The 20,640-nt window shown below is 51.1% G+C and overlaps 1 protein-coding gene across 1 annotated transcript; it reads left to right on the top strand.

Moving 5' to 3' along the window:
* The first annotated feature begins 77 nt into the window (after positions 1–77).
* Positions 78–15,515, top strand: LOC102451428 (aquaporin-3). The gene is made up of 6 exons (XM_006122997.4): positions 78–271; positions 9,604–9,730; positions 10,877–11,014; positions 11,445–11,563; positions 12,279–12,496; positions 13,091–15,515. The coding sequence occupies exons 1-6, from the start codon at positions 164–166 to the stop codon at positions 13,257–13,259; spliced, it is 879 nt and encodes a 292-aa protein (XP_006123059.1). The 5' UTR covers positions 78–163; the 3' UTR covers positions 13,260–15,515.
* Positions 15,516–20,640: the final 5,125 nt, after the last annotated feature.

The following is a 20,640-nucleotide window of genomic DNA, read 5'->3' as shown; positions in this document are numbered from 1 at the left end:
GAGGGTGGGAGGGGTGTGCTTCCTTAGGGGCGGTGTTTCAGGGATCTTTCGACTTATTTATAAGCAAACACAGGGCTGCAGCAGATAAGAGTTCCACGCACCAAGGCAAGGAGCTGCAAACTCACCAGCCACCTCTGGGCCAGAGAAGAAAACCGGAGCCACAATGGGGAGGCAAAAGGAAGTTCTTGCAAGAATTGGGGAGATGCTGCGCATCAGAAACAAACTGGTGAGGCAGGCACTGGCCGAGTGCCTGGGAACGCTGATCTTGGTGGTAAGTCGGCGTTTTGCTGCTTTGGATTCGGTGGTGGTTTTTAAACGACCTTTTTTTATTCAGGCATCGTTAGAATCAATGGTTAACGTGCTCCCATTGCTTGTTCAATATGCACAAGCCCCTGGCTCAGATTCTGGCTTGCTGGTGGGATGCTGTTTAATTGCAGTAATTTGGGTGCAAAGCTAAAGTGATCTGATAAAGAAGTGGCATCCGTCCCTGGAATTTACACCAGCGATGAAACTGGCCAGGGAACTCCCTGGGGTCTAGTGTAGTACAACCCTGCTGATCTGTGTGAAATAAGGTATGCAAGTCAGTCACCGAGTTGCATGTATAACGCTTTTGAAGTGTGGAAAGATTCCACTTGCTGCATGGATCAGCAGCAGAGTAGACCCACTCGGGAGGCGCATGTGTAAACAGCAGGTGCCTTACTACAAGGCTTCCCCTGGAAGGAAATTGTTCTCCCGCCTCTGTGCAGTGCCTGCTTCTGAAACTGTCTGAGCTTTAAAGAACTTCACCAGTGAGGAGCGAAGAGGCACGAAGGGGAAAGTGCCACTTCTCAGATCGTTTTCTGAAACGTCATTTTAAAAATGCGCTGGTGTTGGAAGAGTCCATAACAGATCTGCCCGGGGATCCAGGGAGCATGGTACAGCTGGGCTGGGTTGAAGCTCACTGAAATATACGAATCTGATCTGATTGGATGGCGGAACGTTCACCACCGCTTGCCACAAGTCGAGCATCAGGTAGCTGCCACCCGCCAGAGGTTTCAATGTAAATAGACACAAAAGATTGGGTGTGTAGACGCTAAGACATCAGGTGCCTAGGTCAAAGGGTTCAAACTTGAGTGCCAAAATTTGGGAACCTTTTTCTGTATCTGGGCATTTAAATAAATAAGGGACCTGATTCAGGGATGGGAACTAAGATTCCACCATGCCAGTCGGAGGGCCTGCAGTTAATCCAGCGGCCTGAAAGGCAGTACTTAAGTTGACAGAATCAGTCTTCCATAAACCTAGCTGCTTCTACACCGTGGTGAGGTGTAACTATTGTGCTCGAGGTGAGACATTTTTCATAGCCCTGAACCATGTAGCTAGGGTATCTCGTTTTTAAGCATGGACAAGTCCTAATTCAGTAGTTGTTGCTAATACTCAGCATCTCCGAAAATCAGGACAATGTTTTAGACTCACAGAATCCTAGGGTGGGTAGAGATCTCAGGCGTCATCCAGTCCAACCGCCTGCCCAAAGCAGGACCAACCCCAACTAACCCAATGTTTTAGGTGGCTAAATATAGCTATGGATCTTTTGCTTTAAGCATCCAACTCTGAAAATGCTGGCCCTTCCAGATACGGTAGGTAGGTATATAGAGGACACTGCAGACGGCTGGACTGTATCTAGTTTGCTGATCTTCTAGCACTGGTCAGCTTGTGTTTGTGCATCATTTTGAGGATATGTGATCGGATTCCAACCTCATTTAACCAAGGTGTAAACCCCGAGCAATTCCATCCACTCCAGCTGAGTGACTGTGGATTTGCATCCCTAAAAGTGAGATCAGAATTGCTTTGGGAATTGTTTAGTAGCTGGACTAGCTAGCGGAGGTGGCACCTTTGAAAAGTACCACCTGCCATCTCAGGTAAATGGAAAAACAGCCTCTTATATTTTAAAAAGCAATGGGGGGCAGAGAGGGGGAGGTATCGTTGGTATATCTCTCTGCTCAGTAAAATGCCACCATCTCTAATGGGGACGCGATGTTTCCCGTAGCATACTCTCTTGATCTGCCAAAAAGACCAGTGTGAGCAATAGCTCCTTGTTTTGGAAGGATTATTTGAAATAAGGGTGGGTAGTAGCTGGGTGTGAATGATTGTGCGGTTTCTGTCTGAATCACCTGTGCTATTTGGCAGGGGAAGACATCAAACACATTCCAGCTGTTCAGAGCCAGATCCAAAACCCCTTTGGCATCTGGGGCTGCGGTGTGTGTGTGTGGGGGGGTGGGGGTGGGGTGGGGTCCTGTCTCTGCTTTCAATGAGGCAAAAGCAGTGAAAGTAGCTATCGGAAGAACCAGAGGCGCATCGCCCGTTGTGTTTCACCAGCACGGAGGCGCGTTCGTGGCTCATTGGTCTGGATCGCGCTTTCGGAAAAGGCTAGCAAAGAACAGGCCGGATTTAGAGTGAGGCTTGGAGACTTTTTTTTTTTAACAACTCCTTTTAAGACAGCAGGGCTCTGTCTGTGGGCATGGGCCCTTCTAGCAGAGCTGGGGCACGTCACACAGGTCACGGATGGCACTGGGTTAGGAGCTAGGAGCCCCGTCCAAAGGTGCAGAGAGGCTGCTCCTCTCTTCACCTCTTGTGGGTTGCTGCCTCAGTCTCCCCTCGCATGGTTAACTTTATTTAGAGGCTGTATTTGATGCTGGGGGGTCCTGGCTGCCAGGGAAAAGGCCGGAGAGGGCCAGTTTGAAAGGCTTTTTTCAGTTTGCTCTTCATCTCAGATCATTCCTCGTTCGACCTGGACCCAAAAGGGCTTGAGGCCAGAGACTCTTGAGAACGGTCGCCCAAATTTCCCCGTCCACGGAAGCCTGGGAGGGTTGGTGAATCCTGGGATATCGACACTAGTCCTTTGCCTGGAAGGAGCCGATCACAGGACTCTGTCTCTGCTCCCAATCACCCGCAGCCCCTCAGCTGCCTGTTTTAGGGCGCGGCCTCCCCTGCAGCTGCACCACATCTTTCGTGTCTCGCCAGGTCTGGTCTGTACCAAGACTCCCATGGAGGCTAGGCTCAAAGTTGCCCTCACCCTGCTGGTACGTGGAATGGTGCATGGATTGCACATTTATTTTACAGGGTCATTTTTAACCTCCCTAAGTGCCCAATCCCAGCCTGGCAAGGGATGTAGGATCAGGCTCCAAATTTGGAGTTGGCCCGGTCTCGCCAGATCTGGTCTGTATCAAGCACAAAGTTTGCTCCTGCACTGACGGAGGTCAAAGTTCCCGCAGGAATAGGGCGGGTTCCTTTGCAGCCCACACACACCTGCGCTTTGCCATGGAAGCTTTGTGGCACCCAAAGGCAAAGGACACCCGCCCTGTTTCTTCCCAGCAGATCTTTCTCCTTTCCTTGGCACAAAGGTCACGCGCTCAGAGAGGCACTTTCCTGAGCCAGCAAGACCTTTGTGCATGGTACAAAACCGCTGGAAGGGACTCATGTAGAAAAAGGTACACGCAGGGAAAATGTGAAGCCAAGGAAACCAGTTTAACTCACCTAAAGCCTCTCTTCTCATTGCAGAAGGGGGAGTTTTATGTCCAGGCGCTTCCACACTTCAACAAAAACTTTTTCCTCTAAACCCTAGGCTGTACACAATCTGGTCTTCCTTCTCACCTGCCCCACAGCGCCCCCCACTGGCAATTGTTAAACAGTGCAACCAGCAAACAAATTTCACAAGTCCCCTGTTGTTGGAGCGGCCAATTAAAAAAATCCAGCTGCCCAGCTTTTTGGGTTTATAATAAAAAAAGTTGCAGCTGTTGCCTTTCTGCAGAGCTGCTTTGTTTTAAATGCCAAAGCTAGCGAAAAGGTCAGACTTGTATCCTTTAGTGGCATATAGAGCTGGCATTGCATGTTGGAGTAGCTGCTTTTCACTGTTATTTAGACACAAGGAAGGGAAAAAAAGTAATTTTGAATCAGATTCCATTGCTCATAGTTCAACCAGGATTGGTCCGAGGAAAGACTTTAGTGTTACAAATTGGCACTGTGTGGTTGCAACTGGGCCACAGAAGCCTACATTTCAGAGTGTGATTATCGGGATAAAAGTAAGGGTGAATCTCCTTCAGTGGTATATGTAACATAGTTCATCTGTTCTGATTTCATACGGTAGAGGGCAGCTGCACACAGAGATACTAGGCAGTTTGCTACAACTTATTTGCTTTATATAGGACTTTGAAAGGCTGGGGTGCTTTCCGTCTTGCTACACTTGGTCCTTATATTATGTTAATATTTTGCTATAGTTTTAAAAACGTATGTGTAAATTTAAACAACGTTGAGCACCGGCAAAAATGTTACGTGCAGGTAATACTATCAGAGCCAAAAGAGGTGGCTGTTTCTTGTGGGCCAGGAAGTCATGTCATGAAATGCAAACAACACTTTTCTTTATGGTGTTCCTTTTGAGGCTCTCAAAGCACGTCACAAGCCCTAACAAGGCCACCCCACCTCAGTGAAGCAGGGAAGGGTAATTTCCCCATTTTACACCTGGGAGAAATGAGGCATAAAGCAATTAACAGCCTGAGCCTTTGTCTTCCTTCCTTGTTGCAAGATCAGACCTTAAATGACTTGACCAAGCCCTCATGGGAAGTCTGTGGCAGAGCAGGAAATGGAACTCTGGTCTCCTGACCCCTTGTCCTGGGCATTCACCTTATACCCCAAGGCAGTGGGGAACGGGTGATCTTGCTTCAGTGGGGAAAAATCTGCATGTACATTCTGTCCTAACAACTCTTCCAATGCCATTTGTTTAAACTTTCTCATGCTGGGTGAAATTCACCTCCTGTGATGATAGGGATAAAAGTAAGGGTGAATCTCCTTCCATGTTTAGCTGTATAGGGCATATGAAACATAGTTCAGCTGTTCTGATTTCACCCAGCAGAGGGCAGAAGGAGACAGATTTGAAGCTGAGTAGCGGCCAAAGCCCCCCTTGCAACTTCTGCCCTGCTTCCACTTGTTGGTCACACCCTTTTCCATCGTAATAGGCCACTTGAGTTGCTCCCCAAACCATGCGGAGCAGGATTCTGCCCTCGGCTGTCCCAGAACCACCCCTCTGACTCATCACCGCATGCAGCCTAGGGCAGCCATCAGGGGCTGATCCACAGGGATGGCTATAACTCGATTTCACTAGTTTTTGGTCAACCAGTGGCTTTGCAAAAGAAGGGGGGGGGGAGGGAAAAGAGCATTGGAGCCAGCTGCTGAATGGGAATCCTGGACTGGCCTAGCCTGGCCCATGATTTGCGGGGAGTCTCCCTCCTTTGGGCTCTGGCTTCAGCTCCCATGGTGACTCAGGCTGCTGCTTCAGGTGCGCACGGAGCTATTTCACAGCTCACACTGTCATCACCGCGCAGGAGTTTTCAACAGCCTTATTCAGGCATCTGGGCCACCAACCAGTCGGACAGCCACCCCGCCTGGCTCTCCTCCCTATTCACTGCTGCAATTAAGCTAGATTGACACAGGCGCCTTGCCTAATCCCTTTGCGGTTTGCTTGCCCAAGAGAAAAGTTGTTACTCAGTCAATAACACCGTAGGTGGTGCCAATGCTACAGAGCCTGCTTGGCTCCATCCAAGGATCGGGGCTTGTCCCGTTCGAGAGCAAACACATTTCGGTCTCTTGTGGCTCCTTTCAAGGTGCAAACAGCTGCCACTGGGCAGCGAAAAGTTAATCATTGAGCAAAGCTGGCCGTGATGGAGACGAATGCCAGAGATTATCCCTTCTTGGGTGTGCAAACAGAGTCACTGTTCTCCAGAGCTGTTCATAAACCCATCGGTTTTGTAATCTGCCCCGTATTATTAACCCACTGCTGTTTCCTGCCAAAGGCCTGTGTTACCTTCCTTCCTCGGGACCTTTCTAATCACAGCCTTGTCTTCACTGCGGAGAAAGGTGGGAGGGGTTATCTCGGGGACCTTATCTCATGGAGGATAGGTCCATCCTTCCTGGAGGAGAGGCCCATCAGTGACTAGGAGCCAGGCTGGGAAGGGAGGGTGTCCCTAGTTTCTGCCAGAGGCTGGGAATGGGAGACAGAGGAGGGATCCCGTGAGGATTCCCTGTTGCGTTTCTCTCCCTCTGGGGCACCTGGTGCTGGCCGCTGTCGGCAGACAGGACACTGAGCTGGATGGGCCTTTGGTCTGACCCCGAGTGGCTGTTCTTGTGTTAGGGCAAGTACATAAAGTAGGTGGCTCAGGGGGTGACTCACACCCCCCCGGTGATGCAAGAGACACCGACATGCACCGGTGTGGACAGTGCCATATACAGGCCTGTTGATGGGGGGGAGTCAAGGGGGCAATTGCTTTGGGGCCTGGTGATTCAAAGCGGTCCAGGGCTCCCTGCAGTGGCCAGCACCCCTGGCCCTATAAATCGCAGCTGGAGAGCTGTGCAGTGCACTCCGGGCGCCTCTGAGGGCTGGCTGCCTGGCCCCGCCCTTTCTTCCCAAGGCCACGCCCTTTCTTCCCAAGGCCCCGCCCCTTCCGAGGGTGCAGAGCTGCCGCGTCCCCACACAGCTTGCCTGGAGGCTGTCGGCTCCCCTGGCTATATAGGACTGGTCAGTATGAAACGTCACAGCTGCTGCTTTGGGTCCCCCTAGTGGCGTGTCTGCTGCATTACACGGCCTGTGGTACTCGGGTGCCGTGGGACAGGTGCCTGCCGTTTCGGGGTGTAATCCAAAGCCCTTTGAAATCAGTGTTGGAAGCTCCCCATTGGCTGACGTCAGCAGGCGCAGACTCAGTCCCTAAATGCCTAGATGGACACGCACAGAGGACCACAGAAATGCCAGGCTGGACGGGACCTTCTACAGAGCTAGCCCCCTGCGCTGAGGCAGGACAAAGGAAAACCAGGCTCATCCCGGACCGGGGTGTGTCTGTGTTTGTCTTACAGACCTCCAAAGATGGGGCTTCCATGTTCTGGCCTCCTGGGAGAGCCAGTTCCAGAGTGTAACTCCCCTTGTTGCGGGAAGTTTTCCTTCATATCCAGCCTGTCTCCCTTGCTCCCTTTTACATCTTGTCCTACCTTCAGTGGACATGGGGAACAATTAGTCCCACCCTCTTTGTAACAGCCCTTAATACACTGAAAACTCTTCTCAGCCCCGCCCTCCCCCCGTTTGCTTTTCTCAAGACTAAACGTGCCCAGTTATTTTAACCTTTCCTCGCAGATCAGGTTTTCTAAACCTTGGACTGTTTTTTTGTGTTGCCGCTGGACACTCTCCAATGTGTCCACATCTTCCCTAAGGTGCAGTGCCTAGAATAAGGCACGTTACTCCTTGCTAACGCCTGGCCAACTAAATACACAGATTTAAGTTTCATAAATACCCCGGGAGTCATTTTAATTCTTCACAGTGAAGTACTTTAGCACAATCACTGTATGAATGCTTGTAAAAATAACCATGTCCCTTGTCCAGTGGCGCGTAAGGACCTGAAATTCTAGAGCCGGTCATGCGAGAGTGTGCGATGCAGGCCTTGATACTGTGGGGGTTTTATTTCTATGGCCTCCTCCCTCCTTGTTTCCCCAGCTTTGGGTAATCGCTCTTCCCCTTGCACCTCGGGGGTGTAGAACTCTTTGAGACCCATGGGTGACAGTCACTCATCAAAGGGGAAAATATTGTGACGAGTCTTGCGATGTGAGCAGTACAGGGTCTACGACACACCTGGGAGGAGTTCTCGTTGCGTCCAGTAGAAGATGGCACTCTGCAGTTCCCGTTGTCGGTTCCTTGGTTGGTTTCCTTACCTGCCTCCTGAATTTGTGCTGGTGGAGACCTGGGCTCTTTGGCTCAGCGGGATGTAGATGTGGGCAGTGCATCTCATGAGTCCACCTGGAGTTTATCTGCCCATTCGAGTCCTTGCCCAGGTGTTCGGAAGGCCCGGTGTTTAGTTCCTCTGCTGTCAATGGCCTGGCAGGAGAGAGGTTCCATGGGTTGGATTCTGGGTCCGGAAATCTTACTGCCTGGGCTAGCCAGATCCCACTGTAATTCGGAGGTAGCCCAACACAGCTGGGGAGACTGGTGCTGAGCGGAGCTCTGTGCCAATGAGGAGTAACTCCACGAAGCCCTTGGAGATACATCAGAGACCACCAGGGGTTAACTCTGAGCGAATGACTCAGACCTCCGTGATGGTCTGGAATGGCCTGCATTGCTAGTGAGGTGGGGCGGGCCAGGGAAGACGAGAGGGACGTGGATCTCTTGGACATGCACCGGAAACGAGGGATTGGTTCCAGCAAACATCCCTGAGCTCAGCTGGCTTCCTCCCTTTGCTGCAAGCAAACAGCCCTTATCGCGCTGCGCAAATAACCATCCGCTTGCCCCAGGCTTGCCAGCCCCTGCAAGGAAGAGTGTCCCTCACCTGGCCAGACAGGAGGGGTGTATGTAATTTACGAGGTGTCTGGACTCACGTTTCTCACGCCTGTGGGTGTCTGCGGCAGGGTGGAGTCCGGTGAGGCAGGAAGTCCCCTAAGCAGCTTTGTGGATTGGGGAAAAAGAAATCACTCGGCTCGCCTGTAGTCTAGTGCTGGAGCGGCTGTATAAATCCTAGCACCAGCTCATGGCGGACGGTGTTGTTACCGCATCCAAGCGTTGCCTTGTTGACAGCTGCCGACCAGCTGCTGGGCACTCCTTACATTGAGGAAGATTATCCTTGCAATGTAGCCATGTGGAGTCATCTCTGCAAACGCCAGCAAACTATGAGCACATCCTATTTCAGGCCCAGACCCCAAACTTCCACGGAGGTCGGTTCTATGTAACCTGCTGAGGTGCAGTAGAAATGCATCATAGGGTGTCCCTAAGCGTGGTTGGGAGAAAAGAGAGATGCAGGGCAGAAGGACTGACGGCTGAAAGTTGGAGGTCTCTGGGGGAAGATTTTGATGATTTTATTAAAGGGAGGGTTCGGATAAGTAGGAAGCCAAGAGAAGAGATGAGCCATGGGATGAGAGGCATTGGAAGGGGTTAAGGAATCAGCTAAGGGCAGAGAAGCAGGAAAGGAAGTTGGTGGAAGCAGCTTTAAGGAAGGGAGATACCACCAATGTTGCTTCTATTTTTTTCCCATCCATGTGCAGAATAAATTTTGTTATGTGCACCAAGGCATGAGTGGATGTGCACCACCAACAGACTCTCATGCTGCGGGCAGTAGGCACTCTGCTAATCAGCTGGGTAGCACTGGAATCTCTCCTGGGTGGCTGCCCAATCTCTTCACTTAAAGGAACACTGTAGGCCACCCACTGTGGAGGAACAGAGAGAAGAGGGGAGGGAAGGGTCTGGTGTTTTCAGAGACCAGGGAATGGCTCGAGGCAGCAGGTTGGGCATCTAGAGGGGTATGGAGATTCTGGCAAATCCATGGAAGATCCTGAAGACCAAGAAGGAAGAGTCATTTGTAGGCTTCAGAAGATGGGGGTGGTCAAGCGGACGGCAAATTCATGACCTTTCCCCTCAAGCCAGCAAGTTTTGCAGCTGCCTTTCCCCATTTTGTACTGTAGCACACGTGTGCGTAGTGTAGTGTTGTTGGCCATGGACTTGGAGGACTCGTGTGGAAAGCACTCCGGAGTCCTTGGCCCATTTCTCTCTCCTGAAAGAAAATCCAACTCCAACTGGGCCGGTTTTGATCTGTTCTTTTCTTCTTTCAGATGTTTGGCTGTGGCTCCGTTGCTCAGATCGTGCTCAGCAGAGGAACTCATGGAGGCTTCTTGACTGTCAACTTGGCCTTTGGCTTTGCTGTGACACTCGGCATCCTGATCGCAGGGCAAATCTCAGGTACGAGGCTTCTACTGCAAACCCAAGGCTCCCTCTGGCTGTCAGCTCCTGGTCACGCACAGTTGGGGATCCAAAGGCAAAGGCCAATGGTGAATAGTTAATAACATCATTTCCTCTCTGCGGGCATGAAACCAACAAGCCACATTGAGGAGAAAACAGACCCCTTGGCTGGTCATTGGTTTCTCCATAGCTCTTGCTCTGTGCAATTGTCCATCTCCCCATTGTGGACTATCACTGTTGGTAGTCAATGGCAGACAGAGACAGAGAGAGGAGGTGTATAGCTAGATAGGGAGAAAGAGAGAGATGTGGACTTCTCTAGGTCCCTTCCTGTTCTAGTATTCTACATTAGATAGATAGAGTGTATATGGGGGGAGGAGAGGTGGATAGAGATAGAGAGGCATGTGTATACGTATATCTAGATAGAGATATACACCTATTTTGTAGAGCTAGAAGGGACCTTGAGAGATCATTGAGTACAGTCCCCTGCCTTCACAGCAGGACTAAATACCATCCCCAACAGATTTGCCCAGATCCCCTAAACAGCCCCCTCTAGGATTGAACTCACAACCCTGGGTTTGGCAGGCCAATGCTCAAACCACTGAGCTATCCACCCCTTGTCCCCCCATAGAGGTAGATAGCTATTTAGCTAGCTAGATGGATAGCTAGCTAGCATGTACAGCGATAGATCGATCAAGCAACTTGTTCTTGCTAAGAGCCGCACTGGCTCATAGAAATTCGAGGTGGAAAAAGGCCTGTTAGAGCATCGATTCCTTCCCCCCGTCCCGTTCCCTGCCGTATACCCTCATGTCCCTGCAGAGCAGGTATTGCTTAGCTCTGGGCAGGTGGAGTACTCTGTCTATCCCAATGAACAGGGCTCACTCTGGCCTGGTTTCCAGCGGCTGCACCTCCTTCACGGGTTGCAGTGGGCTTAACGTGCGTATGGGCCTTGTATGCAGTCGCCTACCAATCCCTACGGGCCAGCTTAGGGTGTGAACCCTGCAGTCGCAGACGGCTTCCCGCCCCAACTGCCGCCGCACATGTCCCGGGAACGCAGGCACGTCTTCCGGAGCCCGTCTCTCTCCCTTTCCGTGTATTCTGGGGCCGGGTCCTGTGCTCCCAGCACACTAACGAGAAAATCTTTCCCAGGTGGCCACTTGAACCCTGCGGTGACCTTCGCGATGTGCCTCATGGCCCGGGAGCCCTGGATTAAGTTGCCTATTTACATTCTGGCACAAACCATTGGTGCTTTCCTCGGAGCAGGCATCGTCTTTGGCTTGTACTACGGTAAGTGCCAGCCCTCTGGCTCTGTGCTCTTGGGCTGTGAAAAATGTCTGCCCGGCCCGATCGGAGCATTTCCCAGGGGAGGGAGGCAGGGAGGCTGATGGCCACGTTGGTGCTACGCTGGGTGCTGCCGGGGGGATCTCATACTCAAGGCTTAATGCGAGTGTTATCGAATTATGGGCTGGAATCATTCCGACCAGACGCCGGTGCAAGCTGCCCAGGGCACGGCAGAAGTCCGGTTCTGTGAGGCTCAGGAATGTGCGTGATGGACAAATACGGGGTCTCTCTATTGGCATCTCCAGAGGGTTTCCGTCCGGATGACTCCTTAGGCTTCCCAAATAGCAGCCCTGCCCTGGGTTTGGCGGGGCTCTTGAGAGATCCGGCTGAGGAGAGTGGCCATGAATGACTCACCCAACCCCCGTTTCCTTTCTAGATGCCATATGGGCCTTTGGCAACAACCAGTTGTTTGTAGTGGGGCAGAATGGCACCGCCGGCATTTTTGCCACCTACCCGTCTGAGCATCTGGATGTACTCAACGGATTCTTTGACCAGGTAAGAGCCATGGGGCACTGCTAAGAGACCTCGCGGGACAGTCCTGGGCCTTTTGTGGAAGTGCTTTTGCGGAAAAGCGTCCGTGCCAATCTAGATGCTCTTTTCCGCAAACGCTTTTAACGGAAAACTTTTCTGTTAAAAGCATTTGCGGAAAATCATGCCAGTCTAGACGTAGCCCATGTGTTTCCAGGAAGCTATTGCTAAGGGTGAGGACATGTTCCCTAGTGGTACCCTGGTATTCCCTTTGGTGTTCCCCGTGCAGCCAAGTAATGGGGTCACATTCTTCTCTATGGGTCCATCTACACAGCAGTGTTATTTCGGAATAACTGGCATTATTCCGAAATAACGTAGTGTGCTTCTCGACGACAAGCCGTTATTTCGACATAATGTCTAGCTGGAGGACTTCTTACTCCAACTCCTGTAACCCTCATTATACGAGGACTAAGGGAAGTCGGAGGAAGAGTGCTGTGTAGACAGTGCCAAAAGCCGAATGAAGCTTTTTTGACTTAGGCTACGCAATTGACGTAGCTGAAGTTGCATTGCTTATTTCGGCTTTAGCCCTGCTGCGTAGATGTGCCCTGACTCTGTCGCTCCAAAGGGTAAGTTCTAAACATGCCACATTTCATGCAGTAGCCAGGCGACTTTGTTCAATGACTGATCAGTCTCCACCAGACTCCTCAAACCTCAACCGCATCTCTCTTCCCCCTTCTGCTAGTTCATCGGCACAGCATCCTTGATCGTTTGTGTTTTGGCCATCGTGGATCCCTACAACAACCCTATCCCCCGTGGCCTCGAGGCTTTCACCGTTGGCTTTGTCGTCCTGGTGATTGGGACATCCATGGGCTTCAACTCTGGATACGCCGTCAACCCAGCCAGGGACTTCGGGCCTCGTCTATTCACCTCCATTGCCGGCTGGGGCTCGGAAGTGTTCACGTAAGTGCTTTCTCCACCGGTCAGATTACTTAGCAGGGGTGGGATCCAGGCCCAGGGTCACCAAAAAGTACCTCACCCACGCACTTCTGGAAGTGACCATGAGAACGGGACCCCTACACGGTCTCTGCATCTTGAGGCACCCTCGGGTCACATTAACAATCTTAGAGGGCATCCATGTCCCTGGAGATTTGGGGAGCAGTGAGAAGCAGAAGGAGCAGAGCTTTTTCCATTGATTAGAACGTATTCCCAGGCATTGCTATCAACCAGTATGCCCAGGAGCAAGCATGGGAAGGGCAGCCATTCCTTGGCCTTAAATTCTTTTGGAGACTTTCATGGCTGTTTCCAAACAGAAGTGATGGGGGAATAACAAGGGTCCCCAGCGCCTCTGAAAAGTTCTCTGGACCATCCAAGCACAGGGGTAAAAAAATGTCAAGAGTCCTAAGACGACTTCGGCGTGTTCGTCCCATTTTCTAACGCGCCTCGGGTGTTAGGAGCCTATGTCTGATTGGGAATATTCTGACTTGGGTTATTCTGGTTCCAAATGCGGATGGCCTGGTCTCCATTCCTCATCTATCATTTGCTTGTGTCTTTCAGAACGGGCAAGCAATGGTGGTGGGTCCCTGTCGTGTCCCCTTTCCTCGGGTCAGTTGCTGGGGTCTTGGTTTACCAGTTGATGATTGGATGCCACGATGAACCGTCTCCACCCTCCACCGAGCAGGAAAATGTCCGGCTGGCCAACGTGAAGCAAAAGGAAAGGGTCTGAGAAGGCTGGCACCCGCAGCCGGCAGATATGGACACTTTTCAGAGGACTGCCGGAACCCAAGAAGAGAAGGCGAAGGAGGAAAAAGATTTAAGAACAAGAGACTCAAATACTTGAGATTGTCTGTCCTAGCTTCTTTGTACACCCTGATGCGTTTGCTTTAGAAATCTACCCACCCAAAAGCACCAGATAGTCTCATTTTGGTTAAGGGGGCTTGGCAGTGCAGCCAAGTGGTTAGAGTGCAGACCTGACTCAGGCTTCTCCATCGGCAGGGAGGGGATGATGAGACCTCCTCACACGCCCCTTTATAAAGGGCTGTGAGAGCAACGAACAAAAAAAACTCTACCTGCCAGGGAGAAGTGGTCGGCTGTTGAATTTATTCCTGGTGTAAGTCGCCTGAGGGCAATGGGGTTACAGTAGGGATGACTGTGGCCTATTCAATCTGCTGTGCATGCCATTAACAGCATGGCATGACGAGCCATACGAAGCAGACTTAGACTAGTTTTCGAGTCATGATCGAGAGAAAGCAACAATGCACTCGACTTTAGTTTTGTGTTAGGCCAAAACCTTTCCAAGCCCACTTGACCTGGCTTTTCGATCCTCGCCCTTCTCTATTCACTGTCACTGAAGTCAATATTTAGGAAAACCCTGATCCTCCAAAAGCTTGCTTGGGAAAGCTAAATGCTTTAGTGATTCTTCATCCTTACAGAGGCTTATCTGGGATTCCGAGCTTTGTATATATCCCGCAAGCAGCACGGCTCATGGTCGTGTTTGATTGAGAACATGGTGCTTGACTCTTGGCAAGGTTGTGTTTGTTCATGTAAATGTCACATTAGCTTGATGTATATAACACCAGGGTGGAGGTAATTCCAGGGTGACATAAGGGAGCTGTCTACTACTTTCCAACAGTATCATTCATTCTCTTGCATTTTCAAAGTTCAGCCATGTTGGCGGAGAACTGCCAACACCCACGTCATTAGAACTGCGTTGATACCCATAGAGCATCTTAGTTCCATGTTATTAGAGTATCTCCAGTCCTCCTGGTATCATGGCTTAGATCAGCTTTGATACCCCTAATACCATCTTGGCGGAGAATCTCCAGCTCCCATCATGCCCCGCTATTGGTTCGTCTTGGCTACCAGTGATGTCATGTTATCAAAGAATCTCTGGCTCCCTTCAGCACCGTATTTAGAGACCCCTTTGATACCTGTCTCTTTAACACGTCAGTTCCATAGGTCTGTTTCTCCTATCCAGTGCGTCTTTACAATCAGTAAAACTTTATATCCTTTTGTGCTTTGCGTGTGCGTGTCACTGCCGAGATCGTAAAACGGCTGTTTCCGTTGTTTAAAAAATGTTGTTTGTTTTTCAACCGTTTCCCGTAAACGTTGACACTCGGAAAGTCATCTGTGACCAAACTCGGCCTGTAAAGTTCTCTCAGCCCTTTTCACCTTTGGGGACTTTGTAAAAGGAAAGGGAAATCTAACTTTATTGGGCAAAATAGCTATATTCCCTTCTCCCACATGAATTGTACTTGGTGATGCTATGGTGAGGTTAGGCAAAGATAAGGTGTATGGAAGCGACATAGTGCAGACTTAAAATCTTGTGACTATAAAAAGCAAGAAGCCAGCCCTGTAGCATTGAAAATCGGTTCACAGGTTTGCTGGATGACATGGCAAAGCACAGAGGAGTTGAACCATGCAGGCTTTGACCACCTTTTACAAATTAAGAGCATCATCTGAGGATGTGTCACCATATTCTTGTTTATATCCAAGGAACCATTCAAGTAGAGGAAATAAACAGAGCTTGCTTTGAATCTCAGCTCATTTCAGACTGATCTGGAAGGAATTAACCTTATTCTAGGTTCATGTGCAGATTTCAGGGATGTCTTCTCTGTATGGTAGAGAGTATTGAAGTCTACATAAAATCTTAGTACAAGGTTTAGAACTGGTATTAAGCTCCAGAGGGAAAAGGAAGTGTCATGTTATGTACAGATGGCACCTTCAGCAGCAGCTGGTTTTCCTATCAAGTGGTAGTCCTGTTTGCATTCATGTTATGTACCTGGGGAAAAATGGTTGTGATAGCTATTCTATTCGTTCGTGCATTGTTAAAAATGGAGTCCTCCTTCCTTCTTCCGTGCTCAACTGTCCAAACAATGAGTATTTTTGGAGATACCTCTTCACCACATTGTTCAACTGTAAATGTCCTCAAGCTTTTGTAATAAATTTATTTTGAAATAAAAACAAAATCTACTGTTGTGAAGCCCCCTGTTCCGCAGCGAGGGTCATTAACATCTGGCTCACGCTGCCAACGGTTGTGATGGATTTTCGCTGAGCTGGAGACTCAGGCAAGATTGGATGTCTTTTGGAAAGAGATGATCTAGGTCAGTGGTTCCCAAACTTTTCAGCATCATGCCCCCATTTTGATTTTTGAGAAACCCTCACGCCTCCCACCCTCCACTCCCCAAGCACTGACCAGGGCCCTGGTACTCTAGGGGAAAAGTGGTTGTCCAAAAAAAAAAAGAAAAGGTTGCCCTTTTAAGAGCAGAATAGGCATTGCCCTTTTATGGTGGACATTTTGAAGTCTGCCTGGGATGTTCTAACCTCCCCCCTCCCCAGCCAGCCTGAGCTGCACGTGTTCCGGTGAATGCCCGAGACAGGAAAAACAGAAAATAGACATTTCACATGGTATTTTCTGAATATTTTTTACCAGATGGATGTGACTCTTTCGTGGGGAGGGGGTTGATGAGGGGGGAGGCTGGGTTGCCTCGCACCCTCCTGGAATTTCTTCATGTTCCCCCCCGGGGGACCCCCCCCCCCCAGTTTGGGAACCTATGATTTACTTAAAAGCAGACTCCCCCACTGGGGAGCAACCACTTCTGGGGAGCAACACAGTGGCGCTTACAATGCACACAGTGTGGCTGTGCATCAATTTGTTTTACGGGCTGGAAGTGACAAAGAATAATGCCAAAATAATTCCAAAATCTTGGCGCCCCCCCTCCCCCATCAAAATTTATTGCCCAACCCTGGCCTCAGACCAAGATCCCCAGGCTCCTGACTTCCACTGAAGCTAATGGCCTTGTGTCACTGAGGGTCTGTCTACACTACAAAGTTAATTCTAACTAATGGACGTTAGTTTGAATTAACTTTGATAGGCACTACACAAGTGCTCCGCTAGTTCAAACTTAATTCGAACTAGCGGAGCACTTAGTTCGAACTAGGTAAACCTCATTCTACGAGGACTAAGCCTAGTTCGAACTTACTAGTTCGAATTAAGGGGTGTGTAGCCCCTTAATTCGAACTAGTGGGAGGCTAGCCCTCCCCAGCTTGCCCTGGTGGCCACTCTGGCCAACACCAGGGAAACTCTATTGCCCCCCTCCCGGCCCCGGACCCCTTAAAGGGGCACGGGCTGGCTACGGTGCCCGTGCCAGGTGCAAGCCTGCCAGCACCCAGCTAGCAGACCCTGTACCTGGCATGGCTCGAGCCAGCCACCCGATGTCCCCCAGCCCACCCCCTCTTTCCGGGACCAGGCTGGCGGCTCCCGGGAGCTTGCCCAGGACCGCAAGAGGCGGCCACCCGCCTGGTCTAGTGCGGACATCGTGGACCTCATCCACGACCTCTGCACTAGGCACAGGAAAGTGGCCAGCTAGGGCAGGAGAGCTGCCAGCCTGGCCACCCAGGAGCAGGTTTGCATGAAAATCAGGGTGGTCCACTGAGACCCCCGACCCTGAGCCCTGAGCTTACAATGGCCGTCCTGGGTCAGACCAAAGGTCCATCTAGCCCAGTAGCCTGTCTGCCGACAGCAGCCAACCCTAGGGACCCTGGAGGGGATGGACCGAAGACAGTGACCAAGCCATTTGTCTCGTGCCATCCCTCTTCAGCCTTCCACAAACTTTGGGCAGGGACACCACTCCTACCCCCTGGCTAATACCACTCCATGGATCCAACCTCCATGACTTGATCTCACTTCCCTTTAAACTCTGTTCTAGTTCTAGCCTTCACAGCTCCTGCAGCAAGGAGTTCCACAAGTTGACTATTTGCTTTGTGAAGAAGAACTTTCTGTTATTAGTTTGAAGCCTGCTACCCATTCCTTTCCTTTGGTGTCCTCTAGTCCTTCTATTATGGGAACTAAAGAAGAACTTTTCTGTATGCACCCTCTCCACCCCATTCATGCTTTTATGACCTCTATCATATCCCCCCTCCATCTCCTCTTTTCTAAGCTGAAAAGTCCCAGTCTCTTTAGCCTCTCTTCATATGTGGACCTGTTCCAAACCCCTCATCATTGTAGTTGCCCTCCCCTCTCCCAGCCTCTCTCACCTCCTTTTCCCAGTCTCCCCCAGTTTTGTTCAATAAAGAGAGATTCTATTTTTGAACACAATTGTCCTTTATTTTGTACATCAGGAAGGGGGGCTAGGGAGGGGTAAGTGGAAGGAGGTGAGGGAGGAATGGGGTACGAGCCCCCGATGGGGAGGACTGGGCTGGCTCTGCAGACTTCTGGGAGTGGAAGCTCTCCTGCAGCCCCCCAATTGCCCCCTCTCCCCAGATGGCAGCCTGCGGCAAGTGCAGCCGGTCTGATGGCCGAGTGCTGTGATGCGCCCAGTGTGTGTACTCTGGGCACTCCAAGCCAGGACTGGTTTGCAAGCGGGGCACCCCTGATAACTGTCTGTCCGGGGTGGGGGTCGGGTCCCTTTAAGCGCAGCCCTCGGCTAGCCTGAGACAGCAGCTCCACGCTCTAAGTTCTCATCTGATGCCCTGCCGGCACTGCTTCCGGCCATCCTTAACCCCGGTTCAGGGTCCACTCAGTGTGGACATGCTAGTTCGAATTAGCAAAATGCTAATTCGAACTACTTTTTAAGTCTAGCTGCGCTAATTCGAATTAGCTGAGTTCGAATTAACTAACTCGAACTAAGTTAGTTCGAATTAGCGCTGTAGTGTAGACATACCCTGAGTGAGGTGCCAAAGGTCACAGAGGACATCTGTGGCAGACCGAGGAACTGAGCCTGGGCTTCCTACACCACATCCTTGTGCTCTGGTGTTGCCTTCCCACCGCTCCTCTGGGCCTGATTTTCTATCCTGCTTTGCAGGCCAGAAGGCTCCTACCTATTCCTATGGGCCAGCTGAGCATTTGAACCCAGCGTCTGCAGACCGCTCCCTGCCCTGGCAGCTGCTCTCCCCCAGCACTGGCTCCGAGATCCACTTGGTCCTGGGAGAGGCCCTGGGAGCTGGTGAAATTTGGGGCAAGTGGGGCAACTTACCTGCTCAGCAGGAAGGAGCTGGAGGGCAGTATGGGGGGTGCTGGAAGGAATATGGGGACGGTGGGGGGTGACTCCGCCCATGATTGTTTGTCTCCCTGGCCTCACCCCTCCAGGGCCCCAGGTTCACTCTGCTCCAGGGTACGGGTGGCACAGGATTTGCCACCCATGTCCGGAGTTCCCTGTAAGCTGAGCGCTTGGGTGGCCACCTAGGAGAGATTCAGGGGCTGCTCAGGTGATTCGCAGAGCGCCCACTGCCAGCGGCATGTTTTTCTCCTGGTGGTGCACAGCCGCACATGCCTTGGTGCACAGAACAAAATTTATTCTGCACAGGGATGGGCAAAATTAGAGGGAACACTGCCCGCATCCCAGTCTGGAGGGATTGTAAGAGCCCGAGCTGCTCCCTGTGCAGCCTGCTGGCACATGTTGCCTTTTAGAGCACACCAGCAAGGTCTGCACGGGGCAGTTACAACACAACACACTAGAGCCCAGTCCACTCCCACAGCCTGTGGCTTGGCCAGCAGATCCAGCGTCTCTAACACCACTAATAATCGCCGAGGCTTTGTCACCTGTCTGACTTTGCCAGTCACTACTGTGCATGTGCCACAGGGATAGCGGAGAACAGCCCGCTCTCGATTCGCTGTGTTTGTCGGACCTGTGAGTCTCACACACACAATCACACACACACCCGGGTGTGTGCTTGCTCCAAGCTCTCTGTCTGGGAGCTACCACTGAAGAGAACATTTGAGAACGGTGCATGGGAAGGGGAGGGCGTGAAAGACATCGGTGCGAGGTGGAGGTCAGGACTAGAGCAAAGAATCCTGACACATCATCCCGAAACCTGGCAGGTGCTGAATTGCCTTTCATTGCCACTTGGCGGGGCGAGCAATAAAAGCGGCTGGAACCGTCTCGTGCCAGGAAGCTGGGGGCTGCTGGTACCGTCAACAACGTTTATAAGAGCGGAAATATTTTACACGTACCTATGAATAAAAACCCACCTAGAAAGTCAACGGTCATTGGTCCAAAAGGGAGACACGACAGAAAGAATGAATCATTTAAAAGGGCAACGCCACACAGCTCCGGGTGCCGCTGAGATTCTTGAGAGCAAAGTGTTTCACGACATAGCCGGTATATTTGCCGTGCTGATGACATCCAAGCAAAGATGAGACCATTGAAGTGGTCTTCTTGGAAGGTTGCTGGACTGGGTTGGATCACAAAAGTCCCCTTGGGGGTTTTCCCTCGGCGTGTGGATCATGCCACTGACACCTGCCTTCCTGCCCTCTGGGGTCCCCTCCACCCTGTCCTGCTCGGCCAGATCCTCTGTGCCCAGCCAAGGCACAGAGTTGGGAGTACCGCCCCCTCGCAGGGCAGCACTGACACTGAACTAGTTCTGCTCTGGGAGGGCTCAGCGCCCAGGAAGCCAACAGGGATACAAAAGCCCCAATAAATGCATCTTCCGCGGCATACAAGTTTTACACAGAGATCGCTCACAAACTCTACCTATTCCTATGGGCCAGCTGAGCATTTGAACCCAGCGTCTGCAGACCGCTCCCTGCCCTGGCAGCTGCTCTCCCCCAGCACTGGCTCCGAGATCCACTTGGTCCTGGGAGAGGCCCTGGGAGCTGGTGAAATTTGGGGCAAGTGGGGCAACTTACCTGCTCAGCAGGAAGGAGCTGGAGGGCAGTATGGGGGGCACTGGAAGGAATATGGGGACGGTGGGGGGTGACTCCGCCCATGATTGTTTGTCTCCCTGGCCTCACCCCTCCAGGGAAGGGAGAGATGCACAGTGGTTGCTCCTGCCCTCAAGGTAACAATTATTTACTCTGGTCTTCATAATAAACACAAGTGCTTTATATTAAGTGGGATTTAAGTGGTTGCAAGTGAAAACAATCAGATCAAAGCAGGTTACTAAGTTAAAATACACAAAACACTGTCAGCTGGTCCTAATCCACTAAGAAACTTGTTACATGCAAATGTTTACCCTAAACAGTAATATGATCTGAGGAAGTGGGTCTGGCCCACAAAGCTCATCACCTATTAAACCATCTTGTTAGTCTGTAAAGTGCTACATAGCTTTTCCTTTTGTTTTACCCTAAACAGTTGTTCTAAACTTCTCTTCACAAGCGAAGAAGACTC

This window comes from Pelodiscus sinensis, chromosome 6 (genome assembly GCF_049634645.1).
Source record: "Pelodiscus sinensis isolate JC-2024 chromosome 6, ASM4963464v1, whole genome shotgun sequence".
NCBI lineage: Eukaryota > Metazoa > Chordata > Testudines > Trionychidae > Pelodiscus > Pelodiscus sinensis.
Note: the sequence above shows the minus strand (reverse complement) of the source record. Positions and strands in the feature narration are given on the sequence as shown.